We start from the raw sequence: 16,665 nt of genomic DNA on the forward strand, positions 1-16,665 counted from the left end.
GCGCCTAGAGCCCGTGCTCAGCAGCAAGAGAAGCCAGCACACCTCAACGAAGAGTAGCCCCTGCTCGCCGCAACTAGAGAAAGCCCATGCACAGCAACGAAGACCCAACGCAGCCAAAAATAAATTAAAAAAAAAAAAAAAAAAAGGAAGGAAATCCTGACATATGCTATAACTTGAATGAAACTTGAGGATATTATGTTAGGTAAAATAAGCCAGTCACAAAAGGACAAATACTGTATGATTTCACTTATATGAAGTACTTAGACTCATCAGATTCATAGAGACAAAGTAGAATGGAGCTGGGGTGAAGGGGCAAGTGGGGAGTTTGGGAAGAAAAACATTCTGGAGAAGGATAGTGGTGATGGCTGCACAACAGTGTTAACATCCTTAATGCCACTAAACTGTACACTTAAAAACTGTAAATTTTATGTTACGTGTATTTTACCACAATAAAAAAGAAAATTTAAGGAGGAGTCAGTCTCAGGGTTCTGCATGTGTAGTATTTATTGTCCCTTGGGCCCTAGTCCTGGCCCTGCTGGTATCACTCTGCTGCCCCAGACTTGTCTAGATGCTACTCTCATGTACTCAAAACTGCACTAGACTGAAAACAAGTAATGATTGTTATCATGGTTACTAATATTAGAGTTCTGTGAGATGTGCATCCATGGGTGCATTTTAGAAGGATGTCCACAGCACTTCTTTCCTGCATGGCTGTCTCTCATGACAGGCCGCAGGAAGTATAAGGGACAGAAAGTAAATATCCTCAGGTAGCTAAGGCCAGGAGTTTGGGGTCAGCGAGGAGATCTAAATACGCTCCAAACGGGTGGCGTTAATTAGTTCACTTTGTTTTCTTTATATACTTGAAATTAGGGCTTCCTAGTTTCCATGCACATTTATGTAAGATAGTCTACAAATAAGGACATTTCTCTGGAAGCCTGGAAAGTTTCTGTTTATTTACTTCATTTTTGTTTCCTCCAGCATAAGGTTTGTAAAGGGAAGTTCCTGAAGTAAGCTAATGAAGTCTGCACTTTCACAGAGAAGGTGCAAAGAAAGTTATAGGTGTGTTAACTGACAGTGGGAAAATTACTGCAAATACAATTAGAGCGTGAGGCATGATTGCAGTCATTTAATGAAGGGCAGTCAGCAGAGAGGCCTGAGTGCAGAGATAGTCATGGTCAGGTGCTATCACCTCTTTACGGCTTCTGGAATATATGTTAAAAGGGGAGAGAGAGAGAGAGGGAAGGGGAGAAGGAAGGAGGGGGGGAAAGAAGGAAGGGAGTGGGGGAGGGAGAGAGGGAAAGGCACTCAGCACGTGTGCAGCTGAACTGTCCTTGTCCTCCATCTCAGTCAATGTCAGCTCTTCCCTAGCTGCCATATATGATCCCATGGAATCATATTTAAATATTTCTGCAGTGGGGGCTTCCCTGGTGGCGCAGTGGTTGAGAGTCCGCCTGCGGACACAGGGGACACGGGTTCGTGCCCCGGTCCGGGAAGATCCCACGTGCCGCGGAGCAGCTGGGCCCGTGAGCCATGGCCGCTGAGCCTGCGCGTCCGGAGCCTGTGCTCCGCAGCGGGAGAGGCCACAACAGTGAGAGGCCTGCGTACAGCAAAAAAAAAAAAAAAAAAAAAAAATTTCTGCAGTGCACTCATTTCATGATCTCAATCAAGGCTCCTTCATCTCCTATAGGTTTCTATAATCGTCTGCTCACTGGGCTTTCTTGCTCACATCAATCCACTTTCCACAATGCAGTAACCCAATAATCTCTCTAAAAGAAAAAAATCGTTCATGGTGCTCCCCTGCTTCCAGTGGATCCACGTTGCTTTAGAAAATACCCTAGCTCCTTCCCCTGGCCTACCTGGCCCTGCCCTGCCCACCCATCCACCCTTCCAGTCTCAGATCTGCAGTCTAACCCTTTCTGTTTCTTGAATGAACCCAGCTCTGCAGCTTCTGGTCTTCACCCATGCTGTTGTCTCTGCTTGGAACACCTCTGCCTTTACCCTTCCTAGGACATACTTCCTGCTCTGTCCCTGGCTGAATCTTACTCATGCTTTGAATTTCAGCTTAAAAGTTAATTTCTCCAGAAAAAATTTCCTGACCATTCTTCCCACAACCCACATTTGGTTAGGTTGTTATGTGCTTCCCCTACCATGAGTTTACCCTTGTTGCATATTTGACTGTCTTTCTCCAGAGCTTCTGGAAGCTCTGTAAGGACTGGGATTTTATCTATTATGTGCATCTGTTTCCCAAATGCTAGGAACATGGCAGGTTCTTTAGTTTTAAATAAATGTCTGTTTAGGTGGCACTACCAGTACCTATGGTTCCTTTTAACTGCTGTTAGCTGTGGCTTCTATAGACAGGTCTCAGCTGCCTGACCCGCCAAGAACACTGCAGCCTCTGAAAACTGGAACGTGTAACCAGTAGCCTTCCAAACTGTAGTTAATTGGATGCTCACATTAATGGAATCACCATCTTCCCAATCCACCAGCTGAAAATTCTGAGAATTATCCTTGATGTTCCCTTTTCATTTGCCCACTACACACCAATTAATCCATAAAACCTATTCTGTTACACCAACAATGTGTCTCAGGTATGTCCCTCATTCCTAATTGTACAGCTATATCCCTCTTCAGGCTCTTCTTATTTCTAACTTGTGTAACAGGCATTTTGGGTAGCTGAGATTTGGGCAGGAAGGATGAAAAGTGTAGATAAGCATTTCCATTTCTTAGCCCTCCACCTCCACCCCTCTTCAGTTTGCATGCTGGCTGGCCTGGACCCCAGATGCTGATAATAGGGGAAGTTGTGTGGCATCTTCATGTTTATTTTCATATATTAATTTACATGAGGGCTAGGGAGTCCTTCTGTGGAAAATGAGGCTGGGGTTCTGATCCCCACTAAGATTTTAGGTTGTAAGACAATGGTGCCATCTAGATGGTCCCAGACTAAGGTCATATTTCAGGAAAGGGCAACAGTGGCTCTGGGGGTGAATTCACATAGTGCGCTAGCGGTAGTAGGAGAGGGTTGTTGGTACCACATGTAACAAGGTGGCTGGTCCTGGAACTCAGCTGAATCTGCCCCTCTGGCAGTTTCTAATGGCTTCTGGGCGTAAGATGTGTATATGTGTAAGTGTGCATGTGTAAACGGGTGCACGGATTTAGAGGGTTATTACACTTGGGGTGTCCAGGCAGCTTTGCTCTGGGGCCTCACCTGAGTGAGCATAGAATAGAAGAAAGAAATCATCTCTCTTGCCCCATTGGAACTGCTATCGAGAGGTGACTTTAAAAATATCTTTCCCCAGGCTGGGTTACAGCTGTATATCTGTATGATACTTGCACTTGGCATGCAATACCTTACACGCTAGCAGAGACAAATACAGCATCAGCTGATTTCTGGTCTACCAAGAGCAAGGCGGTGGTGCACTGCAGGCCAACTGGGGCTGTTGCAATAGCCAGTAGCATTGTTCTACTTGCACCAACGTAGGAGACTAATGGGCAGTGGCATTGTTGGCAGTGACAGCAGCGGGGGAGGCATGCTAACCTTAAAGCAAGCCCCGTGGAGGTGCTGGATCCAGGAGACTGGGTATTGTGGCTTTACAGTCTGTGTGGGAGAGTGATTCTCAGGACTGTGTACTACATGGGCATGTGTGAGCACTCACTGGATTATTAGAATATTTTAGAGATGGAGGTCCTGGCGGACTGGACCACCTGCAGAAGGGTGTTCCAAGCATCCAGATATGGGATGACACTGGAGCTATGAAATATCCGTGGATGAAGAATAAACCATTGTGATTGAACTAGATGACTTACGAGCATCCCGGCTAACCTTTATTCGTGTGTTGCTTTATTCTGTTGTGCTTCCCATGTCTTGCCACTTCAATCTATTTTAAGCACTATTGTCAAGATAGTCATTTTAAAGCATAATTGTCTGGCCATGTTACTAAGAATTCTCACTCCTACCTCCATGGCAAACAAACAACAGCAGCAAACACATCTCACATTGTCTGTACCATGTCCAGCCTCCTCCAGCCTGCTGCCTGCAGGACTCTGTGAGCGGGCAGTTTCAGGGTGATTTCCTGTTCGTCTCTTTCACTAGTAGGTCCAGCTAAAGTGAATTGCTAGCCATTGCTTCAACGTGATGTGTGCCCCCTTGGCTTTGCGATTGTGCAGTGTTCGCTTTCTCCCAGTTTTTGCTGCTCCAATCCAGCCAGTCCTTCAGGGCCCGGATCCAGTGACACCTTTCATGAAGTCCTTCCCACGCTGCCCAGTCAGATGTAACTGCTTCCTCCTTGTGTTCCCTTTGGCACCTCGTATTTGTTATGACATTTTATTCCTTCCCATCTCGTGTTCTTATAATTTGTATGCATGGCTCATCTCCACTTACGAGGTACAAACCCCCTACGGGCTGGGGCTTGGCCTTATATAACTTTGCTTTTCCCAGCAGGACCAGCCCTGTGTTAGGGGAAATATTTGTTCAATAAAAGAATGAGTAAGAGCCAGCAGTAGGAACGTTTCTATTTTCCTGCTTCTTAGGAAGAGCTAGGCGATATGTTTTGGGGTGAGAGAGAAGCGGGGAGTAAGTGAGCTACCATATATATAGATGACTAATGCTTTCCAAAGGAAACGAAAGATTTACAGTTATTACTACTTTGCAAAGCTTTATTTTCCCGCTTAGGGGCCAGCCCTCCAATTTTGCAATCTGATAAATAATAAAAAGCAAGTGCCACATATGAGGCGGTCCCCATGGTCTCGGTGGATATTTTTAGGTCACTGTAACATGGTTCCAGCAGTGAAGTACTTCTCCAGCTCAGGGTTATTGCCGTTTTTTTGACTCATGTTTGTTTCTCACGCTCTCTGTGGCCCGGGACTGTATTCTTTACCTCATTCCTGCTATGCTGTTTCCCCATTTGAGCATCCAAACTGGCACGCCTAACAGCTGACCTATAGCCGCTTCCCTAAAATACCTCCATGGACATACCCAGCTTGTGGAACTTGTTGCTGACCATCCGTGGCCATGAAGGTGCCTGTGCCCCCAGAGTATTGTGTAAGGGTAGAGGCAGCTGGCAGCAAGGAGTCTGAGCTCCCCTAATTAGGCAACGGACAGGGAGGGAAGCTTCAATCAATAGGGCAGCATAAAACGCCTGCGTACAGGTGTATTTGCTTCACTCCAGCAAACATGAGGCCCTACTGGACAGAACGCTGACTCTGTACTTCACTAGTGATAAGAAAGTCCAAATCCCAAACCACTTCAGCTCCCTGCCAGGGTCTACCCAGTCACATTCCTGCTAGTGATAGGTCTCCATCCCTTCCCTTCATTTGCCCCATTACATCACTGTAACATACAATCAGAGCACAGAGCTGGAAGGAGCAACATGGTGAAAGCATTTAGACTGTAGAGATCATGGTAAAGCTGTTTTGCGTTCTCACCCCTTCAGCATTCAGCAGAGTGTGTTTTACACAAACAGGGAGCTGAACAAATACCTGACCATCTGAATACAGATGGAAAAGAGAACTGGATTTGGAAATAGAAGTCCTTGAGTTAAGTCTCAGCTTTCATTTTCCCCGGCCACGCGACCTTGGACACGTCACTTAGCCCAGTGGGGCTTCAGGTCTCCGAAGCTGGATGACCTCTGAGTTGCCTTCCACCACCCACCCTCTCTGACTCTTCGCGGATTGACTGATATTGTCACCTGCGGGCCAACATCAGCTCTCTTGACTTACCGCAAATGCCACCAGCTGATCTCCCTGTCTGATTCCTCTTTAATTTCCGTACTTCAGCCAGCATCATCTTTCTAATCATCTTTCTTACATAAGCCATGTTATTTCACTTCTCTGCTTATAACTTTTGCATAGAAAAGCCCTCATTTTCAAAGTCCAAATTCACTAACTTCTCCCCGTCCTACAGTTCAGCCACGCCCTCAGCTCCTCCAGCCTTTCACAGATGCTATTCCCTCTGCCTGAAGGTCTTTTCCATATCTCTTTTGACTTATTTCTACTTATTCTTTGCATCTCAGCTTAGACACCACTTCCTTTAAGAAGCCAGTCCTCCACATCGCCCAGCACCCTGCGCTTATCCCCGTTAGAGTCTCACCACCCTGTCTTCCCATTGTTTCTGTACTTTCCTCTCTCCCAGGCAGTCCCTAAAGGCAGCATGGTGTCTTGTACATCTCTATATCCTCATACCTTAGCACAGTGCCTGGCACTGAGGAATAATTGACTGGACGTGTGATGTGTTCACTCCTGACCATCTTGCTGCACTTCCTTTCTCCAGCACCCCAGTTCCCTGCATTGTCAGAGCTCACGCCCAGGCACCAATGAGCCAGACCCTCTCGACCACTACTTTTCATCCTTATGGGTACCACAATTTTCCCCCAATACCAGTCACCTTAGGTGCTCTGTTACCTTCTTGGTTTCTGAGGAGGAAAAGAGCAAGGGTAGATATTAGGATTGATGATCAACTTCCAAGTCCTTAGGTAGAAGAAAATTAATAGACCAAAAGTGCTATCTCATATATGAACTCTGAAAGTTATACTTGGCAAGAAAGAATAAATCAGATTAAAGCCCACCAAAAACACAGAGTATGGAAATTCATGTGCATAATCAACCAGCTACCACCCTGCTTCTCCTCAACACATACAAGAGAAAAAAAATATATCTTTTGTGTATATCTTACCCGACCCCAGGTCCTAGATATTCTGTCTTTAGGGATTTATTCCTTTGGGTTAAGCCAGACTTGGAATATACATGGCGCATGTCCCACCACTCTCCATTCACATGCTAAAGGCAGATATTGCTAAATGATAGCACAACTCTTTTGGTAGGGCCTCAGAATCTTCTCAACACAGTGCTCCAGACCTCAACTACCAGTAGGTCCCCAATTTATGCCTTATTCTCTAAAAGTGTCCTTTGTTAAAATGCAAAGGCCCCAGGCTAGTGAACAGTGTCAATCAATTGAGTCTTGGGGTGGATTTACTGAACAAGTGCTTTCTTTTAAGACAGGTGAAACACGAACGACTTTAGGCACTCGGGGAAAGAAGGGTGCAGAAGGGTGGGAGGAACATACCTTGCAAAAGGGAAGGAAAGGCTAGGCAGGAACCATCACCTGAGCTCTGGGCACAAAGGTTACTGGCTCTAAGACAGAGGCTGCTGAAGCACATGAAGCAGGCACCGCTGGAGACCAGTCCTTTGGAATGCGTTCTTTTCCTGGGTTCCGTCTCCTGCAGAGCACTGCCCTGAGTGAAACTACCCCTCACATAGGGAGTGGGGGATTATCCGGATTGGCAGATGTGAAAAGCTTATGTGAGGCTAGGCTAGAGTAGGAACATTATGATTCGCTTCCAACTGCAGGTATTATGCTTGGCATGCCCCTCCCAGTAGAGCAAGAGCATGCTGTAGGGGTGAAGGCTGTAGAGTAGAAAGGGGGGGTTCTCCAGTTGCTAGGTGGAAGGCCAAGCACTTTCCCTTGATTACAGACATTGGGCACAATTCCAGAGAATTAGTGTCACCAGGTGGTTGAATGATGAAATCTAGGCCAGCTACTTAAATTCTCTCTCATGCCTCCAGTTAGGCTGTTCTACAGGCCCCTGGGCAATTGCCCAAATGCCCTTTCAGGGCTCCAGTGCCAGATGTTGATGCAACTAAGCCCATAATAATACAGGCAACAGGAATGAACCAAACCTTGCCTGATCAGCCTGTCAAGTGCCCTTTTAGATGGAATATATTTAGATGCCTTAGATCATTCAGCCATTCAAACATGTTAATTACAAATGAAACCAAAGATTAATGTTTTCCAAGGGAAAGTAACATGTGTAGCTTTACAACGATTAATTCTTCATGAGAGGGAGGGGGAACTCATGACTTGCTCTGTGTGTGCACGCATACCTGTGTATTCTTGGGCATTTGATGTTTCAGTGAGTATCAAAAGGAAACACTAAGGTTCCTTTTTTCCTGAAATTTAAAGATGGCAAAATCCCTGTTAACCCAAGATAAAGGCACTCTTATAGAGCAGTGCGCTTCTTCTGGAATATTCCTCAGAGTCTGGAATGACAAGTCTAAGTTGATTTTCTCTCTGCAACTCTTACCTGCTGACATAAGCAAGGCTAGCAACAGCCAACAAGGTGAGTCCTTTCTTCTTCAGTGGATAGCAGTGTGGCCTGAGGATGACTTCAGCCAGAGAGAAGGGCAATATAGATGTGTGCTGCAGGAGAAAAGACGACAAATCATCAATCCAAGGTGCCCCGGCTGCCTCCAGCACCCCTAATTCCCTCTTCCCCTCCAGTCTACCTTCTTACACAAATACCAGATGAAACTTTCCAAAACCTGGCTTGGATCGTACTCCTTGGATGCCAAGGACCTACAGCAGGTCCCTACTGCCTACCATATTGATCCAGACTCCTTTGTCTGGCTACCAAGGCTCTTTATAATATGCTATCACCCCCTTCCTAACACACACACACTCACACACTCACACACACACACACACACACACACACACACACACACACTCCTTCATAGAACAAGGCTGTCTCCTTCATTCTTTGCACTTGGCATGTTTGCTCCCCCTTCACACTTCTGTTCATGCTTCGACTGTATGGAGTGTGTCTTTTCTCCCTGTATTCACATGGTCCATGGTGTTCACAGCCAGTACAATCTTCCATGATGCTGTCTCTGTATTTTCCTCTTGCTAATTTCTCCCACTCAGTTCTGCTGCATTTATATCCTGTGCCATGTAGTCTAACACTTACGGTGCGTATTGGTAAGCTCGGTGCGGGGAGAGGCCGAGAACACATTTAGCAGTGCACTTGGCACCGTGGAACTGTCCTGTCGACAGGTGATGGGTGCTGTAGGGGCTGTGAGAGTCTCCCTCTGAAACCTCTGTGTTCTCCCCCACTTCCTTCCCTGCTTCACCTCCTTCTTTATAACCATCTGTTTTCTCACATCTTTCAGACTCTTAACACTAGATTTTTTTCAAATGACATAATCAAGGAATAGTGGTGTTTTTGGGTGTGAAGACTTCTGAGTCCCACTCCTCTCTTGGTTATGGGAACTGATCTGGCAAAGGTGAATTGAGTCTCTTTGCAATGTCCTTTCCTTTCTTAAACACATTTATTAAGTTCCTCTGCCACACTCTGTGCTTATTGGTAACATCTCATAGTGTTAGTATTTTATACTTTTTACGTTTACATCATTCCTCTTTCATCCCTGCTCCCCAGTTTCCTTAGCTCTTGGAAGCCTCTTGCATCCCTAGCTTCCACTTGCAAGCTCCTTCCCAGTCCCATTCTTGAGCCCCGAGACAGCTGTGTCAGCACCTCAATTACAATAGGGGCTGGGGCTTAGGAATGTCACAGTGCCCACGTCACCATGCTCCCATGCCCAGCTGTGCTGCTGGAACCCTGGGTACTGACTCTGGCTGGCCTTTGCTGTCAGTCATACCAGTCTGGTGCTCAGAGGCATCCAAGGAGGTGGAAGCTTCTTCTTGCTCTACCTGTGCTAGCTTGGGTCCAGTCAGGAGATCAGAAGCCTCTGATGACAAGAAATGCGACAAGTTTTAATGGAGCAGGGGTGGGATGAGGAAGCACAGGTCTTAAATATAGGGCAGTACTGGGCAGAGGGAGCCTGCAGTTCAGTGGCACAGAGCAGTCAGGCTTCTTGAAGGCCCTGGGTACCCACATTTTAGAAGCAAAGCTCGGAGGAAGAGCATTGTGGACAAACCACAGCTTTTACAGACTTTCTACAAGGTTGGTCCTGAATATACTGACTGGTTGACCACACAATGGAAAGACTTCCAGGCCCACTGTCATATCCTGCATCTTTCTTTGGCCTAATTTTAGGGATCAAAGTCTCCAGTTTCTCTGTCTCTCCCTCCAGTAAAGGAGCGTGGTGTGTAAGGGCACGTATTTTTGAATCTGACCCTGGACTAGTTACTCAATCTGTCTGAACTTCAGCCTCCTCGGTTGTAAAACGTGGCAGTAAATAGTACACATGTCACAGAGGTACTACCCCGAGGATTGGGATTAGTGCATGTAAAGGGCTTAATGCTTAGCCCAGGAGAGCGTCCAGTGAGCATTAGCTGTGGTGATCACTGTTGTTCTTGATTCTCATCCTTCCCCTCATTGGTGGCCCAGTGTGGAGTGGGGTGAGGCAAGCGGCTGGGGTGTCCACAGCACCAGGTGTCTGTTTGCACCCTTGCCTGTGGCCTGCAGGCGGCTGGAGTGTGGGAGCAGGGCCTCCCCATGGCCGTCCCATGGGTCCCTCTCCCGCCCACAGCTGGTGCCTACGCTCCCAGTGGTGGCCACCTCAGAGCCCTAGCAATACCCTGTGATAGACACTGATGCTCCTTTAATCCAGAGGCCACTTCAGGAGGCCAGGGAGGGGGCTGTCTACCCAGTACAGTTGCCTGCCTTTCTGCCCACCGTCGCTCTATCAGGAAGGTCCGACTTCTGTCAGGAACCACTAACAGCCCCATTATGCTGGCCATTGACCTGACAGACTCTATTATCCCTGCTCAGAGCAGCTTCCGTTCTCTACATTAATGATCATTTGGAACAGAATTCCTGTGGAATAGTGTAGCGCGTTTGCATTAGGAGCAAATGAGTTCACAGTGATTAATGCTTTTATAACAAATAACTCAGGAATGCATGACTGGTCACCTCTTCTAGGAGCCTGCCCTTTGCAAGTGACATTCAGTTGCGTTTCCAAATGAATTCTCCCTGATGGCTTCTGGGAAGTTTACTTCAGTGATGTCATTAGTGATGGGCCATATACTGTGGCTTAATACCAGCTAAAAGGTCTCTAAAAGAATCACATTGTTTTGGCCAGGGCTGGGGGTGTGAATGAGGAAAGGAGGAAGATTGTATCCTGTGAGCTTTCTAAATGTTGAGCTACTGTGAAGAGCCAAGCATGACACAGTAAACCCCCTGGTATTTCAAACCTGCTGGTATTTCACCTCACATTGATATAAATTATATAACCTTTGTCAGGCAGCACATATTTTTCAAAAGAGGAGGAAAAATTTAGTAAGAGGAAAATCAAATATGCTTTCTGCTTCCAAAAAATCTAATAATTAGGCTGGGATTGACACAAATTAGAATGCTGCCAAAAATTACTGAAAACAGTGACTCATTCTGTATTTCAGTTAACAGTTTTTCAGTTTCCCTTATAAACAGTGAAGCTGACAAAAATTAATTATCTCAGAGGGGGTAAAATATTTCCTTCCAAAGTAAACAAAACATCAGGGACTGAAACAATAGTATGTGTAAACAGAGGGGATGGAAGGAAGCTATCTTTCCTTGTTAACTGAGCCATCGTTTTGGTAGATTTTTCTTTAAATACCTCATTCCGAAAGCATTGGTTAAAAGGAAAAGTGTTGTTCTTTTTTCATCCTTTTCTACTAAATTACACCTTTCCTCCTGTCCTTTGTGTGATGCCTACTTCCATCGGAATATCTTGGAGAGAGAACTATAAGCGTGAAAGATTGATTTAAGTGTTAGTATAATAGTTGCCCTGTAGATTCCTTGGTCGCAAAACAGCCTTATAGATAAGTACCACAATTTACCAGCCCATAGAGGATTCCTATAAGGTTATATGAGTGGCAACATAGAAAGTAATGAGCACTTATTTTTACTAGCCTCATGCCAGTAGATAAGTAGCTGCTCTAAACAGCTTCCCTGTGTCTGAGGCTCAAATTAAAATGAGATGCATTTGCCTGACTCTTGAGAAAGAGGCAAGCCTCCATCACTCAGGTAACCCATGGAGCCGACAGTCTTCCATCCTTGCTGTGCAGCCTCCAGAGACTGACTCCAGAAGGCGAGGACGGTCACACTCTTATCTCTAAGATCCTTGGAGGTCCAAGAGCACTTAATTGTCTTCAGTGAAAGAAATTCAGAGAGCCTCCACATTGTAAAAATCAGACGATAACACTTTAAAGTAACTTCTCTGCCTCTCTCCTCTGATTCATTTCCTTATTGCACCAGCTCTTATGTTGAGTGGAGCGATATAAATAGGTCAGCTTTTGCCTTCTCGGGCTGGTCATTGCAAGGCTTTCTCCTTCACGTGCTGTTCCTAATCATGAGCTTATGTAGTATTGCCCACTTCACAGCTGCTTCAGTCTTCTCCTTCCTTCCACTGTTCAGGCAATGCCTGGATCTGAGAATTCACTCCTTACACTGGCTCTTCCCAAGCTGAGTTTCCTTCTGTCAAGTCTCTAAGATAACGTCTTTGGTTCGTTTATGGTGCTACTGGGTAGATATTTTAACATGAAGTTTTAGTGCACGGACAAGAGTTTACTTCTGGGTACATTAAGGAGGATATTTTTGCTTACTGTACATTAAATATATCATTTTAAAAATTTATTTAAAAATGAAGGCCTTCACAAAACCTCTTCGGGGCAAACACATGGTCAAAACATCAATTAAAACTTAAACATAAATACAACAACAGACATGAAAATGGAGGCAAAACAAACCTTAATAGCACGCCATTGTACCCAGGCTTGTTATTACAATGGCGGATCATGTTCCTTAAGCTTGAAAACTACACACAGTAAAAAGATGCAGTAATAGTTGTTTTGTAAATCCTAGTAAGGCAATCTCTGGTTTTGATAATATCCATTTACCAGCTAAAAAACTTTACCTCACTCCTCACCAACTTCCCCCACTGCAGTTTCTGCCTCTAACTCTTACAGTTTGGGACAGTGGTGATGGTCTTTCTGGGAATATTTTGTATCCAAAAGCAGAGACCATCTGTATTCTCTATGCCCCGCTATGTTACTAAAGGTGCAGTTTTGCTTTAAGTCAGTCCAATATATGGTAATCTGGATATGTAGACACAGGTTATATTGCTTACATGTCTAGGGGACTTTTTTTTTCACTCTTCCACCTGCACTACCTGCAGGAGTCTTTTCCATCTCAAATTCTAGAGTTTAGAAGATAACTGGATTTGTAAAAACTTCCTTTTCTACCTTCTAGGAACTTAAGTGCACAGACTAAGCATCACTGTAATTAAAGAGTCAGCGCCTGGGGATGAGGGATTGAGAGGATAAAGCACCCATAGAAAGAGCCAAAGGCTTCTCTTTGATCTCCAGTCTACCTGGGTGGGCTGACACAGCCCAGTCAGGCAAAAATTCAGAGGACAGAAGTCAAAAACCAATCGTTTTATTTATTGCAGAAGAGTAGTAATGTTTGCAACTTACTCTGATACGCACCACAAATAAGATGAGTTGTTGGATGGATAGATGCATAGATTTGTGATAAAGCAAATACAGTAAACTATTAATGGCAGAACCTAAGTGGCAGGTAATACAGGTGTTCACTGTAAAATTCTTTCAACTGTGCTTTATGTTTGAAAATGTTCATAATAAAATGTTGGGAGAAATATGAATAGTCTTACTGACCTGGCAAGAGAAACGAATACTCCATTGGGCTGAGGAAGAAAAGCATGCCATTATTTATGAACTTGTATGTGAAACGAACAGGTGGTTAAATGATAACTTTCTGAATCTTTTATGGTTAAATGATAACTTTCTGAATCTCTGAACTTTCTATGTGACTTTTTCCTTGCTACACTATTGTCCTTTGGGTTAATATGTAGTTTAGCCAACATTTCAAAGCAGCATTCTTCTAGGAAGCTAGTCGGCTTTGACGGTGTCCAGCCTGGTGAAGAAGTGAGTTAGATTCTATTCAGTTAAGGGTAAGACAAAAGAAAGATCTGGGCTCTTGAGAGCCTGCAGTCTGGAATATATCCGCCTCTTCCCATTCTTCTCCTCTCTGTCCCTGCCTCTCCAAAGCACCAAACCCCTTCCTCTAATTTAACTCTCTCCAGCAATAATAACACCCTAGACACCAGCTGTAATCAGTGACTCATTTCTTTCCTTCTCAATCCAAACCTGATTCACTTTCCTCCTCAGATGCTTCCCATAGCTGTCTATTCTTTTATCTTCCCCAGCATCACCTCCCTAGCTTTCTTCTATTTTTGTCTATACTCAACATTGCAATTAGACCAACCTTCTTCAAACAAGTTTCATGTTACTACTCCCCCCAAAACCTTCTGTGGCTCCCTGTTGCCTCAGTCCACTGTCTACTCCTCTAATCTTCTCTCTCTCCCATTTTCCACAATATCTCCACAGGCTCCACCCCTTCCACTCAATCCAGTCTCCTCATTATTCCGGTGTTTCATTCTGTTTCCTTCCCTAGAACTCCTCCGTCTTTTCATACACCTAACTCTCTTCTTTAATTCTTCTCTCCCAGTCAGACCCACACACTTTTGAGATGCCTTCCAACCAAAAGCGCACACATTAACATGAGGAGACGTGAAAGAACATCAGGACCCAGGAGAACACTGAAACAGAAACACGCCAACCAGAGGCTTGCTGGGTTGCTGCTGTCGAGATTTAATTTTAGCAATTTCTTTCCAGACAGCCAAAGTGAAAAGAGAGAGATGGAATGTATACAGTTCCTGCTTTTTTTGTTTTTTTTAAAGGGGAAATTAAGTTTTTCCACTAGTAAGTAGGCCTCAAAGAAATTTTCACTGTTGCATCTCATTTAGGGAACACTCAGTAATAGTAGGCAGTGCTCTCACCAGTGTCCCCATAGCAAAACATTTCAGAGATCTAAGTTCCATAAAATGGTAATATCTGATAAAATTTGAAGGCAAAATAATAAAACATATTTTGAAGGGGATTCTGCCAGTAAGGAGATAACATTGTATGATTATGTAGGCTTCTGCTGATCAGAGCAGTAGAGGGACTCCAGAAATAACATTTCCCCCCACGAGAGTTTTTGTTTGTTTTTACTCTAATTGTGCGTCATAAAACAGCCAGTATTTTATTCTGTGTTGAGAGCCTAGAGTGTAGGTATTATACACTGTTGATGACACGGAGATATAAAAGCTTGCAGGAATTCAGAGAGTCAGTGGTAATGTTGACACCCTTTCACTGCAGATCAGAAGCCTCACCAAGAAAACCATCCTGCCTCCAGGAGCTGAGCACCCAGCGCCTTCTGCAACCTCTGGGGCCCGTGTCACATGCATGGCACACCCGTGTCACATCCTGCCTTTGCGTTAGATGCTGACTCTCCCCTGTCCTTCCTGCAGCTCTTTTGGTTTGCATTAGACTCTTCTGTGCTTAATTACGTTCAGTTTTCACTTTTACACTGTCAATTTCGTGTACTTTTTCTTCTGTTCTCAGTTAGATTATAAACAAGTTGAGGTCAAAGCTTTCACCTCCTATTTTTTTCAGGACTCCCCTCCACCCTCTGATTAATAACTACTTTTCGACCCATCTTCTTCATTCAAACCTAAGTGTTACAAAGTATTATAGAATTAAGCCCTTAATATGGCCTGCAAAGCCCCTGGTGATCTGGTTACCTGTCCCATCTTCATTTCCATGGCCTGCTCCGCATCCTGTGGCCTTCACCCAGCCCTCAGCCCCTGATTACGCTGTCCTCCACCCACAGTTCCCTTTCCCACCACTGGTACATTACACACACTTATGTCTCCCCTTCCTCAGCCCCCTCCACCTTCTTCTCACCTTACAGGGCTCAAGGTAGATATCCCTGCCTCCAGGGCAGAATCTGGACCTCCGGCAGGTGCCCTTCCTTGGCACGGCGGGATCTCCCTTTGCTCGTCCCCATCCCAGCGTCACATTATTGTGTTCACCCAGCACCGGCCAAACCTTCCACAGATGGAAGCAACTCGAGGCTAGGGCTGTCACCATTTCATCTCCAGTGCTTAGAACGGTGCTTAACCTCTCTGGCCACTTACTGTCTGTGGCGTTAATGAATGAATCAGTGAAACAGTGGAGTGGGGCAGAAGAGGAAGAAGAGTTCCTCTGCATAGCCTGGGAAGATAATCAGTGTCCCAGAGTGAGAAGACAACAGCTGCAGGCCAGACTCACCTGGCTTGGCAGCCACATGTCGGGCTGTGCCCGTGGTTAGCAGGGCCACAGAGTCAATCCCACTTCAGGCTAGTCACCTATACCCTTTGTCATGGCTATAGATGGCTCCCCAAATCTGAAAATGGGTGTTGTGGGTCACAGGGAAACCTGTGAGAAAATGTGACTCCTGGGAACAATCTTTGGTTGCCAACATTACAGCAACTAAACTATAGACTCAATAAAGGGGTGTCACCATCCCTGCAGCCCTGCAGGAGTTGGCAGCCCTGGAAGAAGTCAGGAAATTTTTATCCAGCAAAGGCTGTTCTTTGGGACCTGCTGGCCTGTGGCCCTCCATTCTGAGATTGGGCCAGGTGTAAACAAACTCCCCAGGTTTTGTTCGGTATCTTCTTTGTACCCCCTCCTCTATATCAATCTGTAATCCACGCTTCCTCCGTGCTTCTGTGCCTGGCTCCACAGAGCACACATGGAGACTTGTTTTTAAGACATAGACAGATGGGCAGCTCTGTAGAAAGCTGCTCTGAGTTGGAGAAAGGAGACTGTTCTTTTCAAGAAAGAGAAAGTTTCAGAAGCATAAGAATCTGCTCCTGCTTTACAGCCACCACCTCTCAGGGCACCTTCCGCTCCTCTCAGCTATCTTGTCTCCATGTCAATAAAGGACTCAATATGTAGGCAGCTGGTTTCCCTGGGAGCTAAAGCAGTGAATCAGGAAAGCACCCTGTAAGCACAAGCACCAGGGCAGAGTTCCAGATTCTCCATGTGACGGATCCCATGATGGACCAGTT

At 45.3% G+C, this 16,665-nt stretch overlaps 1 protein-coding gene across 2 annotated transcripts in view; it reads right to left on the reverse strand.

Annotated features, from left to right (window-relative positions):
* Positions 1 to 16,665, reverse strand: part of ADTRP (androgen dependent TFPI regulating protein) — a 69,802-nt gene that overhangs the window by 18,336 nt on the left and 34,801 nt on the right. For both annotated transcript variants that reach the window (XM_027128369.1, XM_027128370.1), the window contains one exon: positions 8,076 to 8,191. In XM_027128369.1, the coding sequence (XP_026984170.1) occupies positions 8,076 to 8,191 (116 nt within the window). The remainder of the gene's footprint in view (positions 1 to 8,075; positions 8,192 to 16,665) is intronic.

Source organism: Aethalodelphis obliquidens, unplaced genomic scaffold, assembly GCF_003676395.1.
Source record: "Aethalodelphis obliquidens isolate GAN/ISIS:26980383/991018 unplaced genomic scaffold, ASM367639v1 scaffold34, whole genome shotgun sequence".
Taxonomy (NCBI): domain Eukaryota; kingdom Metazoa; phylum Chordata; class Mammalia; order Artiodactyla; family Delphinidae; genus Aethalodelphis; species Aethalodelphis obliquidens.